At 43.3% G+C, this 13,757-nt stretch overlaps 1 protein-coding gene across 3 annotated transcripts in view; it reads left to right on the top strand.

Moving 5' to 3' along the window:
• Window positions 1-394: 394 nt before the first annotated feature.
• Window positions 395-13,757, top strand: part of MCM9 (minichromosome maintenance 9 homologous recombination repair factor) — a 45,463-nt gene continuing 32,100 nt past the window's right edge. The window contains exons 1-7 of one of the 3 annotated variants that reach the window (XM_084512336.1): window positions 395-678; window positions 848-1,164; window positions 5,090-5,406; window positions 6,897-6,978; window positions 7,329-7,529; window positions 9,509-9,634; window positions 10,864-10,983. In XM_084512336.1, coding sequence (XP_084368462.1) covers window positions 855-1,164; window positions 5,090-5,406; window positions 6,897-6,978; window positions 7,329-7,529; window positions 9,509-9,634; window positions 10,864-10,983 — 1,156 coding nt within the window. In that variant the 5' untranslated portion in view covers window positions 395-678; window positions 848-854. Of the gene's footprint in view, window positions 1,165-5,089; window positions 5,407-6,896; window positions 6,979-7,328; window positions 7,530-9,508; window positions 9,635-10,863; window positions 10,984-11,407; window positions 11,841-13,757 lie in introns of those variants that run through there. The other 2 variants (XM_084512338.1, XM_084512337.1) reach the window with 2 other exon arrangements.

The raw sequence follows: 13,757 nt of genomic DNA, 5'->3' as shown, positions 1-13,757 counted from the left end.
CTGGGTGTGAGGAAAAAGACCACATTCCGATGCTAAACCCTTCAAAGCAATACACCGTACATTTGGGGCTAAAGCCAAAGCTCCAGAGCCCCACAGCCCACAGCCAGCCAGCCAGACACACGCTTCACAGCAGAGCAGCCAACATTGTGCTTTTTTTCCTTTAGTTTTTGTCTTGGGACGGCGCCTCCCCAGCAGCAGGGCAGCCCCGGCGCGGCGCTGAGGCAGCGCGGGGACTGCCCCATGGCCCCAGCCGGGCCCGGGCCGCGGGGCGGTGCAGGGGGCGGGGACGGCGCCGCTTCCCCTGCCGGGTGAGGGAGCGGGGCTGGGCCCGGCCGGCGGCGGCGGGGGGCGGTGGGGCGGTGCCGGTGCCGGTGGTGTCGGTATCGGGGTGGCCGCGGGGCCCAGGCGGGCTCGGGAGCGGGAGCGGGAGCGGGAGCGGGAGCGGAGCGGGGCGGCCCCGCCGCCATCTCCCGGCTGCCCGCACGGCGCCGCCGCGTTCAAAACTGGCGCGCGCCTGCCGCCATCTGGGACCGGGCGGACTGGCAGACAGACAGACAGACAGACAGACAGACAGACAGACAGACAGAAAGAAAGAAAGAACAGACAGACAGAACAAACAAACAAACAGACGGACAGGGGGGCCGCTTGCCTGGGGTCATCCCTCCCGGCGGTGCGGAGGTGCCGCTGCCACTCGCCTCCCACCCCCGCGGCCCCTCCGCAGCTGCCAAGTTTTGCCCCGACGCCTCGCTTTCCCCCCCCCCCCCCCCCCATCCTAATTTATTTTATTTGATTTATTTTATTTTTAATATTTTATTTTTAAATCCTGACGCCGCGTTCCCGGCCGCAGCCCGGGCATGGCGCTGGGCGCGGAGCAGGTGGCATTCATCGGGCAGGTGTTCGAGTCCTACGTGCTGCAGCACCACCGCCACGAGCTGCTGGGCATCCTGAGGGAGCGCGACGCCGAGGCGCACTACGCCGTCGTCGTCGACGCCTTGACGCTCTTCGAGACCAACATGGAGATCGGCGAGTACTTCAACGCCTTCCCCGCCCGCGTGCTCCCCATCTTCGACAGCGCCCTGCGCCGGGCGGCCCTCACCGCCCTGCAGGCCGCCGAGCCCACGCCGGGGCTGTGCGTGAAGACCAACCTCCACGCCAGGATTTCGGGTGAGTGGTGCACTGGGGAAGGCAGCCCCGAGCCTTCCCGCGGCGCTTCCGACTCGCCTCGTGCTGTGGCAGCGAGCGGGACGTCAAGGGAAGGGCTGGGAGCGCGGCCGGTCACTCCCTTTCAGTGTCGGTGGCGTTTATTGAACAGGAACCAGCAAAGAACCCAAACGCTGCAGGTGCACACAGGTCTGTAGGGCAGACCAGGAAAAAGCTACAGGCATCCCCGATGGGGTGCGTGCAGTGGCTGCAGGCTTGTCACAGCATCTTTCCATGGGAAAAGCTGCTCCCCAAACCGGCGTTCGGCCTCGGGTTATTTCTCTTGTCAGCCAGAAGGTCTCACAAAAAAAAGTTTTAGAGGAAAATCTGTACCTCCTAGCTTTTCTTGCTAGTTGACTTCCTTAAAGTCTAAATTAGCTCGTATTCATTAGCTCCAGCTGCCTCCCAGGGTAGACAAAGTCTAAATTTTGAGTTGTCTTGTGATAGTTTTGTCCGATGTGGTTAAAATCTCTGCTGAACTAGTTGTGATAAAGTGGCCTGTTACAAAACTGGAATGGGTTATCAGCAGGAACTGCCATCAGTAATGGCTTTGGTCCTTTTTTTACAAAAAAAAAAAGTAGAGAAAACTACAAAAAATGGTTACGCTATTACTCCTCACTATTGGGAAGTGCTTAGCGGCGTGGAGGTGTGGTAGGCGTGGAGCACAGGTGCTGGGGTTAAAATGCCAGTTGTACAGAGCTCGGCTCGGTGGTGGCACTGTCTCCTCTGAGCATTTCTGGTCGTAACCATTTGGAGCTGTCTGCTGTGCAAAGCCAAGAGCTGGCAACCTGTGTTTCCCTCCTTTGCTCTGTGTTTGAGTGGCTTATTTATGATCATTTAGTCTTCTGGCAGCTTAAACAGAGATGAATCACAGTTGTTAACACAGACATCTGTTTTGTCCCGGTACGTTTCATTAAAATATTGACATTAAAATAGATACAGCAGAAATATAATTACCCCGTGGCTCTCATAATGCTATTTTGTCTGAGTTTTTAGGGAAAACATCAAACAGCTTGCTACCTGCTATGCTGACTCTGGAGGTAACTGCTGACTTTGTGGCATACAAGGACGGCTTGTGTGTGGTACAGAATTTTGCAGCCTTGTGCATCTCACTGTGCCGATAAAGTCAGAGCAATTAAAACTTCATTCACAGTGCTCTGCGTTTACGTTATTCAGGGCTTCAGCCTGAGAGTAGGGTTATTTGTACTCCAAGTGTGATCGTTCTCTAAGCTACCAGGAAGCATCAGAAGGAGCAAAGCAGTGGGCAGATGCTTGCTGCGTGAGTAGCTGCATCTTTAAGACATTCCTGCTCCTGGTATCAGCCTGGTGCTGGAGTCTTCCCACAGCGATGTTTTGTCTGAATATTCCCTAATCAACCTCAGGCAAAATTAGCCAGATTTGATCAAATAATTTTAATACGTGATAAAGGTACATCTGACTGATCATTAATGGAAGAAGTTAATTAGCAGTCTCACAATGCACTCCATCACTAAACTGGAGAGAAAATGAAGAGCAGGGGAGGGTTATCCTCATGTGGTCCAGCTGGGTCCAAGGAACCACATAACCTGGTTTATGTTCTGTACCACCAAAAGGTCGGCTCCTGAAGAAATAAAAATAATCAAAATGATATGCGGGATTTTTTTTTTTTCTGCCCAAATTTTCCCATAAGTATATGCTGAGTTCTTATTTGATGGCACAACCTCTCCTTTTCCTGGAAATCCATGAAAAGGTTTTTCCTTACTGTTCGCCTGAGCACCACGGAACCAGTTATTGATATAGGCCCAGCTGCTGCTGGTAGCTCAGTTTTACACATTGTTATTAATATAGTTACGCGTGTACTTACTCAGAGAGGCACATTCTCAAATAAAAACTTTGGCAGTCTGATACAATCAGTGTGCAGACCTCTCGTTTTCCCTGTGCAGGCTCTCGTCTCTTTGGTACTGACGGAGCCGATGGTAGCTTGTATCTGCTAACGGTGCTGCAGCTCTCTCTAGTGTGAGATGTGGTGTATTCTGCAAAGGTTGTTGGAGCTGCACAGACACTGAGTTGGGAAAAGATACCAAAACAATTGGGAAATACTGCATTGGGTTTGTCTGTTTGTTTGTTTTTTGCCTAAGCTGAATAAAAATGCAAACCCAGGGGAGAATAAGATTTTTGACAGGTTTGGTAGAAGATACAGATGGCTTTGTTACAGCCAACCAAAAAATTAATTTGTTTCTAGTCCTACGTAATAGTTCGTTTCTTTTCCAAATTACTTCCTTTCTACTTTACTTTTTTTTACTGTTACTCTTTTAAAATGAGCGTAGTGTTTCATAATATTTTCTTTAAACAGAAGCAAAAAGTCAAACCTTTTTCTTACATGTATCAAAGCAGAATGTTTCAGCATGTCTGAAATGAAAGATTTGATTTTGAAAATACTGAAATAAGCATATGATGCCTCGTCATTTTTTACCAGCCAAAGCTACTGAGCAGATCTGACCTAAATGCACAAATAGCCTTGGTCCCCTTAGAAACATCTGACAGATTTATTACTTACGCCTCCATTTCCTAACTCTATTTTGTAACTAAAACTATAAAAAAAAAAATGTTTTAAGAGAAGGTAAGTTTAAGTCAATACTTGTTAACTTCTCCGTTTTCCTCTGAAATAACTTCCAGAGAGGCAGTATTTTGCTGCTGTCCTCCGCTGTGCATTCCGGAGGCCACTTATTTTTATAAGGACTCTGTAGGGGACTGAGTTAGGTTCATCTTCCCAGGGCTTCCAGCAGCTGCGGTGCTGAGGGATGCCCGAACAGGTGAAGGCAGGGGTGGGATCCGTGCAGCACGCACCTGGCTCGTGGGGTGGGTGGAGGTGAAGGAGAGCAAGTGCCACAACAGCCTTGTCACTGCTCGTTTGGGCATTTGAGGGATTTTGCTCTTGTGGTGTTCTTCCCACAAGGTGTTCTTCCCACGATGTTCTTTCTGGCATCGTCCTTGAGGTTTACTGGCACACAACCTGGAATTAAGGTCTGGTGCTCACAGGCAATGAATTTAACATTTGCTGAGACTTGAGAATTCACACAGGGTGGGGAATTAAGCTCGTTTAACCCTGGGAATAACACTGGACCACAATTAAGTAGCATAGCTAAAGTTCTGTAATTCAGACAAACCAGCTGAGAATAAATGGCATTTCCAGATGATGATTTGAATTAATAACTAGATCTATGAACATCGGGATCTTTCTTCATGAATGGAAACTGCTCATGACTATTCATGACTCTTGGCAAAAACAGGAGAGTAAAATGGCTCGATTTACTGCTCGTGATCAGCATCTGGTGTTTTTCATTGTCTGAGACCAGTGAATCAGATTTATGATGCAACAGATGAATTGGTAAATTACATTTACGAAACATTAATAGCAGTAGTTACTGTTAATGGGTCTGACATTTTTTATAGAACCACAGAATGCTTTAGGCTGGGAGGGGCCTTAAAGCCCACCCAGCTCCACTCCCCTGCCATGGGCAGGGACACCTCCCACCAGCCCAGGCTGCCCAAAGCCCCATCCAGCCTGGCCCTGAACACCTCCAGGGATGGGGCATCCACAGCTTCTCTGGGCAACCTTTGCCAGTGCCTCACCACCCTCACAGTGAAGGATTTCCTCCTTATATCTGATCCAAATCTCCCGTCTTTCAGTTTAAAGCCCTCGTCCCTTGTCCTGTCACCACACTCCCTGACAAGGAGTCCCTCCCCAGCTTTCCTGTAGGCACTGGCAGGCCGCTATAAGGTCTCCCTGGAGCCTTCTCTTCTCCAGGCTGAACACCCCTCAGCCTGTTTCAAGTCTTGCTGTTTAACTGCACTGTAAGGATATGTTTTACATGCTTGGTCTTACGCTGCACATATTCTCATTCAACAGGTTTGCCCGTTTGCCCAGAGCTGACCCGAGAGCACATTCCTAAAGCCAGGGATGTGGGTCACTTCTTGTCTGTTACTGGCACTGTCATACGTACCAGTCTGGTGAAGGTCCTGGAGTTTGAACGGAGTTACATCTGTGATAAGTGCAAGCACGTGTTCGTCGTCAAGGCTGACTTTGAGCAGTACTATGCCTTCTGTCGGCCGTCAGCCTGCCTGAATGAAGAAGGCTGCAACTCCACCAAGTTCACTTGCCTCTCTGGAACAACCTCTTCTCCCACCAGCTGCAGAGACTACCAGGAAATCAAAATTCAGGAACAGGTAAAAAAAAGATGGAGAAAAGGGGGGAGGACATTATGGTGTAGATGTCTAGATGCAGATGGGATCTGCAAATGTCTTCTTCCTTCAGTCAGTCAACAACTGCATCAGCAATTACTGGAGATGTGCTCCTCACAGAATTCGCATTTGCCTCTCAGTGAGGCCTCAAGTCCAGTTAAGGTGTAAAAGGAGTAACAATCGGGCCTCTTTTTACAGTAGCACATAACTGAGACAAAACAAGCACAAGAAAACTACACTGTATGAAAACTGAGAGTAAGTAGGGTACATTGTAGCCAGTGTTTCTGTTTGTTTGTACATTCGGTGTCTTCTTCATAAAGCCTTTAAAGACCTCTTCAGTTGTTTCAGGGGGTGGATTTTAGAAGTTAAGAAGGTAGTGGTGCCAATCTGTGAGCTACGTGCATGAAAACTGGAATTTATTAAACAGAAATTATGCACCTCCAAGTTCAGAATAACAAAGAAGTAAAGGAATCAAACTATTTCTTGTAAATAAGCCCTATGTTGCATGATTATTTCCAACAGTTCCTGCTACATTTGTTTTACTGTGTGGCACAAAGATCCCTGTGATGGGGAAGGAGTTTGGGCTTATTAAACACCACAGAGTTAAACCAAGAATGATTTTCAGTCGTGTTTTCTACGCAGCACTGCAAGTAACTGTGCATGTCAGCCAGTGCTGACAGTGATGTGAAGTGCCTGTGGCCATTTAGATAACACACAAGGGTGAATTAACCTTCCTAGCCACTAGAGAATGAATAAATCTGGAGTTCTAGTATGTACGATCCCGTGCTGCAGAATGAAAAGGTACTTCTGATTCTTGCTCTTGTGCAGTGGGTATTTTAACAACTCTTGCAAGCTTTAATCGTAAATGGAAAGATTTCTGGTTGGAAATAGACCGTGACAAGATTGCATAGACTTTGCCCTGGAGAAAAGAAAAAGAATTGCAACAGTCAGCGGCACGTTTGTCAATACACATTCACCTGGTTGTGTGCGATTTTAAGCCATGACACCTAGATGTAAATTAAATCTCAATCTGTCAAGAAAAGTACAGAGAATAACCTTTCAGTATGTAGTTCAATGAAGGGTTATTTAACTCATGGACATGCTTTATTACCCGAAGTAAACTTTGCTTACTGAAGAAGTGTCTGAAAAATAATTCAAATTAAAAAAAAATAAAATAATAATCAGTTCTTTCAAATGACATCTTTGAGTGAGCTTTTCAGCAAGATACAGAAATCCCACAGCACCTGCCAGGACTGAGCACCTTCAGCTAATTTAATACCCAAATCTGTTTCCATTAACATCAGCATTAAACTATTAAACTCTTGACAGCAGTGGCTTGTTTACTGTGTAAGCTCTGTGAGAAAAAGCAAGCACTGACCTCAGTTCCAGGAGGGGATAACAGGTCCTTAAGCCAGAGCAACAATAAATGGTTTTTGGAAGGTGCTTTCTGAAGTGCTCTTCCTTCTGTCTCCTAGGTCCAACGGCTGTCTGTTGGAAGCATCCCGCGCTGCATGGTGGTTGTTCTGGAAGACGACTTAGTGGACAGTTGCAAGTCTGGTGAGGATACAGCGTATATCACATATATTTGTACCATAAATATTTCTACTCTTCATGTGAGATGGGTCTCTGACGAGTAGTCTGTCAGTGCCGAGGGTCTGTTTAATGAGATATGTTTATCTGCCACATATACATGTATATAATAAAATTATATATAATATATACATTATATATACACAATATATACAATATACATTATATATTACATGTATATAATAAAATAAATAAATAATAATAATAATAAATATAACTGTAACACAGATTTAAATTGCACTTTTATCCAATGCAGCTGACACATCTGCATGTCTCAAGTCAGATGTTACTTTACTAATTTTTGTCGTTACCCCCAGGAGATGACATCACAGTGTATGGAGTGGTAATGCAGAGGTGGAAACCTTTCCACCAGGATGCACGCTGTGACTTGGAGCTTGTTCTGAAAGCCAACTATGTTAAAGTAAATAATGAGCAGCTAGCAGGGGTTATAATTGATGAAGAAGTCCGCAAGGAATTTGAAGACTTCTGGGAAAAGCATAGGAACGATCCCTTGGCAGGTTAGTAGCTGACAGCTTTAAAATAGGATGCATGATTGGAAATTGATGAAATCAGGAGTGAACGTACAGTGACTGAACACATACTTATTTCCCACTACCAACTCCTCCAAAAATACATTTTTTTTCCAGTAGAAGAATATAAAATACTTTAATATAATGAAAAAAATAGTATCAAACATCTTGCATTGATTTTCCTTCTTTTGAGAAATGTTTTCTGGAACATATATTAAGAAGAAATGAGAAGTAATATAAGGGGAAAAAAAAGTAACGTGTTTTATAATCAAGAAAGAACAAGTATACCTCTTAGAAGAAATAGTGCAGACCAGATATACCTTTAGCCAACATAGCTGTTGACTCTGGGGCCAAAGATCTGTCTCATTGTCTCTGCATCCCGACTTAAGCTCTGAATCTGCCACAGAGCTCAGTATGTACTGCCTTTGTTATAACTCTTAGATGCCTAGCTCTGTGATTCAGGTGTTGCAGAACCTCATATCATATATGGAGAGAGTCTCCCAGTTCTCGGGGTCTTCCAACAGCCAGTGTTTAGCATGCTTGATCCTAAACTCACCACGGTCTTCAGTCAGCCACCTAACAATTACCAGGAGATCTGTCTGGAACTCTGTCCCTCTCCAGAATCAAGTGCCACCACCTGAACCACAAGGAATCTCAAAGGACTTGTTAGGATCAATGTCATTGAACTGTCTCAGAATAGCACTCTGTCTTTTAAAACCCTGGAAAGCTCTTAGTCTTTCTTCTTAAAAGGCAAACGGGAGGAAAAGCAGGTAGCAATGTTGACCGTATTAGCTTCAAAATCAGAGAGCTCACATAAGGAATTAGAGATCTTAGCAATGACAAAGATTCTTCAGAACTGTATTTCCTGGAAAGCAGTGTAATTGCTAGCCTCCTGCTGTTTGGAAAGAGAACATTTCTTATCACCCTGTTCTGAGAACATTCAGAAAGGAATTCAGGATCCACTTTAAAGGCCCCAAGTAATCTTTCATTCTTGGGACAGTTTTTGGAAGCCTGCAGGGAGCAATGTGGTTGTATGCAGTGTTGCCCATTCAAAATAAATGGGCGTGAAGTGGCTACAAGCAAATTGGGATGGAAATTAGAGAAGAACCCTGACCACCCAAGATGTTCCTTCCAGGCTGTTTCTCTGAAGTAGAGTCCTCTCTGGGGAGGGCAGAGATCAAGCCTAACTAATGAGAATAAGGAGTAGGCCATTTCACAGCAGGATGTGTGTGCACGTTTACTGTTTTTCAAGAGATGATGGTAGTTACTACTGCACTTCTTGTCAGTCAGTTCCTGATCCTGTGTACTAGGTATGTCCTGAGAAGGTCTACCGTGGCAGGCCTCCAAGAGAACTTAGGTGACCTTACTTTTCTGGATAGTATCTAGGAGGAAGCAGAAGCGCTGAGCTGCTCAGCTTTGACAAGGCAATTTAATCTTAAGTCCAACACAGGCAACTGTGGAGTTAAATCTCAAGTTATGCTGTGGTTGACCACATTTTTGAAATTTTAATTTTTGGACACAGATGTGTTAATTCCCTCAAAAGAACTCCAAAAGAGACACATATGCCTCAATTCATCTGTTAGGTGCCTACATATTTTGCCAGTACTATATATTTCCAGGCAAATTTAAAATATTATGTTAAGAACACAAAACTGGTTGCTTTGTTCTATGCCCTAGCAATGGAAGTAATGTATGGCATTAAACCTGTGATCCCTGTGCTGTTAGCACCAGGCTTTCAAAGGACAGAATTAATTCTGTCACACACCTTCCAAGCCAACAAAATTATTGTAGCAGATGGAAGTACTCTTTTGCTGGAAAGAGACTATGGAAGGGAGGAGGAGAAGGGGAAACACATAGAAGGGTCAAAGGAGAGCTAGAGTCAAGACGATGAGGAAAAGAAAGTCCATGGGAAAGCAAGTTTTACTCTTAGGGCAGTGCTAAGTGCCACTTTTTTGCTCCTCTTCTAGGGAGGAATGAAATTTTGGCTAGCTTATGTCCTCAAGTGTTCGGATTATACCTGGTGAAGTTGGCTGTAGCCATGGTGCTTGCTGGTGGTGTGCAGAGGATCGATGCTACTGGAACCCGAATCAGAGGTTAGTATTGTTTCTGATAGTATCTGACCCTTGTCTAACAGTTATTCCCATTCCTGTCTTGACCCCACCCCACAAAATCAAGCCAGTAAGGTTTCAGAAGCATAATAATCTCATTTTCGTGACTGAAAGTAATTTTTGATTAATGCTGAATATTCTTCTAGAATCTCAGACAAATAAAGTGGGTGTCTAGACTTCCTCTTTTTATTTTAGCCTTTCCCAAATAAAATCCATAAAAAAATGTGTGTTCAGGATTCCATTAGGTGGAATATTAACAGCAATTGTTATAGATCAAACATAAACTCACTTTTTATTGTATAAGTGACATTTTAAAACGATTTCTGGTAGAATATTCCCAGCAGTATTTGGCATCAAAGGATGGAATATTAATGTTTCCTTAATAAGGATCATGATAGTACATTGAAAGGAAAATTTGAAGGATTCAATTTACTTCCTAATGCCAGACTTTTCCATCTGTGATTGTCAGCGCTTCTCACTTAGATCTGTTACTGTAAGTTATCCGCCTGCTGATTCTCCTTCTGTTGTTATTAGATGGCAAATATGCCATGTGCCAGGTGGTACACAGGTCATAATCTATGTAGGTCATAATAATTCTAAAGTAGTACGTGTGGATATACAAATACAGGATCTTCTTCATGCTCCAGCACCTAAATAAGGCTATAGACTTTGTATTTCAATTGAAGTTGTATTCACATTTTCTAGCTGACAGTCTTACTGAGTATCCAAATTATTTACCTGTGTAATTACATTGTTTTGAAATTTCTACATTGTGTAACTGTTGGCGGTATAACAATATGTATAACAATATCAGTTAAGAAAAACAAACTGATGATTTTATTAGAGCATTTTGCAGTAATTTAAATAACTGAATAGCGGAATCATAACTAAGCCCCCACGGTCAAGAGTGAGCTGAATCTGAGAAATGAGTATTCTCAAATGTAACTCACGGTATGGAAAGTTTTTCAATGTTTTTAATTTAATTCATTATAAATATTTGATTTGGGTGCAGCAGTATGACCATATGCTTTAATAAACAATAATTCATCACACCCAGTAAATAGTACAGTGTTATGTGGAATTACACCTTATGATGTATGTGTAGAGCTAAATGTGAGGTGAAAAATTAAAAGTATTTTTGAATTCAGAGCACGCTGTGTATACCTTTCTCTGCATATGTACCATGTACTCCTATATCAACGTTTTCCTCCAAGGTGAATCGCATCTTTTGTTGGTTGGAGACCCAGGTACAGGGAAATCTCAGTTTCTCAAGTATGCAGTAAAGATTACACCCCGGTCTGTGCTCACTGCAGGAATTGGATCTACAAGTGCAGGTATGTGCTTCTTTGGTTGGAACTCTTTATAACATACTCCAGTAGAAAAAGGGCATAGAGGCCTTTTACCTACATGAACAAGAACTGGATTTCAGGTTGTATGAGCACAGTTTAAGCAAAAACTGACATGGAGACATGTGGAGGCTTGTCTCTGCAGAAGGGCAGTGCTGCCCCTTGTTCTGTATCAGTGGAGCAGTGTGATGAGCTTCTAAGAGGGAACCTTACAAGCCCCATCCAGAGGTACCTCTCACTGATTTGCTGTCAGAGGATGATCTGGACCTGTATTTTTAGCGTTCTTCCCTGCAATGACAAATCTGACAGCTTTCCAGAGCTCACACTGTGTGATGGGCTAGAATCGTTTGGTTTCTCCTGAACGTACATTCTCCCCTCTTCTGTTCTTTTACGTATTCCGGCTGGGTGCCAGTTTGATTTCTGCTTATTTCCTGGAACGGCAACCCTGTGTTGAGAAATTATTTCTGCCTCATAAAGATGGTTTCAGAGTGAAAGCTTTCCTCCCTCCCTGTCCCCACCCTCCAAAAAAAAAAAAAAACAACCACCACCAAAAAACACTTTTAAATATGTCCCAGCTGGCTCAGACCACTGGGACATATTTACAAACTCTTCTGGGGACAATATGCAAGCTCAGATCGCTTCTGCAAATGACTTCATTTGCTCAGATGACTATGTTGGTAGTACATTCAAAATTGTGAAATAATTAAGGGCAAGAACCAAAGGGTCGCAGTTAGCATGTGCAGCATGGATGTTTCTCAGATTGTGCAGCTGTTCGTTTTATGTCTGGAAAACAGCATTGTTTATACGTGGGGAAAAACAGAGAATAAATCTTTACCAGTTCTACAGCTACGTGTACATGTGTGTACTGGGTCCTCTGGCTATGGAAATGCAACAGCTACTTCAGTGGTAGTGGAATGTAACACTGAACATACTCACTCTTGTGTGCAGTGAACTTTTCATGCCTCTGATTTTCCACTCAAACTGTTCACAGATAGATCTGGAGAAAAACCAGAGAGAACGGTTTGGCTCAGCATACCCTTATCCCTACCTTTTGTTGGGTGTTAAGAACTGAGAACAGGCGGGATAATGAAAAATTTGCCAGGGAGCTGTCAGTGACCTGGAGTGAAATTTTGCCAGGAGTTTCAATGTGATCTTGCCCACTTTTACTGGGAGTAATCTTGTGTCAGCTGCTTTGGGTCTCTAACATTGCTATTGCCTTATTCACCATGTTTCCCACCACACCTTCATTTTCTCTGTAATCTGGTTTACAACGCAATCGTCACAGGTGCATTCAAAGATGTTTCCCTGAAAATCAGTATTGCAGCTTAAAAACTTACTGTGGTATATGTGCCATGCAATCAGCTTAATGATGTGTGGAGATTGAGTTTCATCTTGTGAAAGGATCATTTTGGGTCTTTAGATCATCTACATTCCACTTAAATATTCTTTTTATTTTAAAATAGCACTCTATTTCTTTCACCTTCCTGAAATCTTACAGCAAGTGTGCTGAATTTCTACCTTGAGATTCTAAGGACCCTCATCAGAAGTGAAACTTGAATCCCTAGCAAGAAATCTTATTAACCCTAGTTTAACTTCAGAGTACCTTTCCACGATTAGAACTGCTGGACTAAAGCATTAATCTCTAGCCCAAGAGTTTGGATGCAGCTTGAATTATTTTCTTTGCCCTTCTGTACAAGGAGTGTCTTATTTGTGAATATGTTTGGAGCTGTACCTAACACTGAATTTGTCAACTTGCTGTTCATGCAGAAGCTCCAGGTAATGTGTTTTAAGAACTATGAAATTGTTTTACATCACACCTGCATGCTTCAGGTTACCAATTTATTCTTTCTCCTGAGAGGAAATTACTAATGGACATTTTTCCCTAAAAGTAAAAAGACTAAATCCATAAGTTCCAGTTTCGACTAGTTCCTTACATTGTATATAAAGTAGTCTGGATTGCAGTTTAATTACTGACTCTAGGATTACAGTCCACATATACTAAAAAATGCACCTGTAAATTGGTAATACTTTGGAGAAGTGCTAAAAGCTGTCTTATGTTTGGATTTTTCTCTCAGAGAAATTTGTCAATAACTTACCTGCAAATTCTGGTTTGCGTCTTGTGTATTAATGCATCTTACACCCTTTGCCCATCTGGTACTCCTTTAGGACACTAGCAGTTTGTCAGCTGTGGAGTTGGAAATCTGCTTCCAAAACTGTCTACTCTATCAGTGTTTCACCATGGACATTTATTGGTGCCAGGATGCAGTGTTAGATGATGAATGTTGTTCCTGTTTTGCCTAAATTCCCTTTCTTTCTTGCTCTGTCTTAGGAATCATCTGCTTTTAGATCCGTTATGACATTATGATCCCTTTTTTCTTTAAGTGAATCAGTATTTGAGGATCTTCATCTTTTTTATTTCCCTGACAGGCTTAGACTGACTGCTTGCTGCAGATAGCCTTTACAGGGGACAGGGATCCATTCTCTGTTGTGGGTAAAACCAGAACTTTTCTTCCAGTCTCTAGATAGCATGCTGAGTTTACTGGCTTTGTGAGGTTGCCTTTGTTGCTAACCACGTACTAGAGGTTTTCTTTTGAGAGTTCTCTGCACATTTCTTACTTTTATGAGGAACCAGGCTTCGTTCTTTCTACAGATCTTTTGTTAAAGTTGTCAAAAAAAAAAAAAAAACAAGTTCAGTAACTCAATAGCAAAAATTTCTTTGACCGCTATAGGGCTTTCTGATTTCTAAATAAAAGATGGGAACC

This window comes from Aythya ferina, assembly GCF_964211825.1.
Source record: "Aythya ferina genome assembly, chromosome: 3".
Lineage (NCBI taxonomy): Eukaryota > Metazoa > Chordata > Aves > Anseriformes > Anatidae > Aythya > Aythya ferina.
Note: the sequence above shows the minus strand (reverse complement) of the source record. Positions and strands in the feature narration are given on the sequence as shown.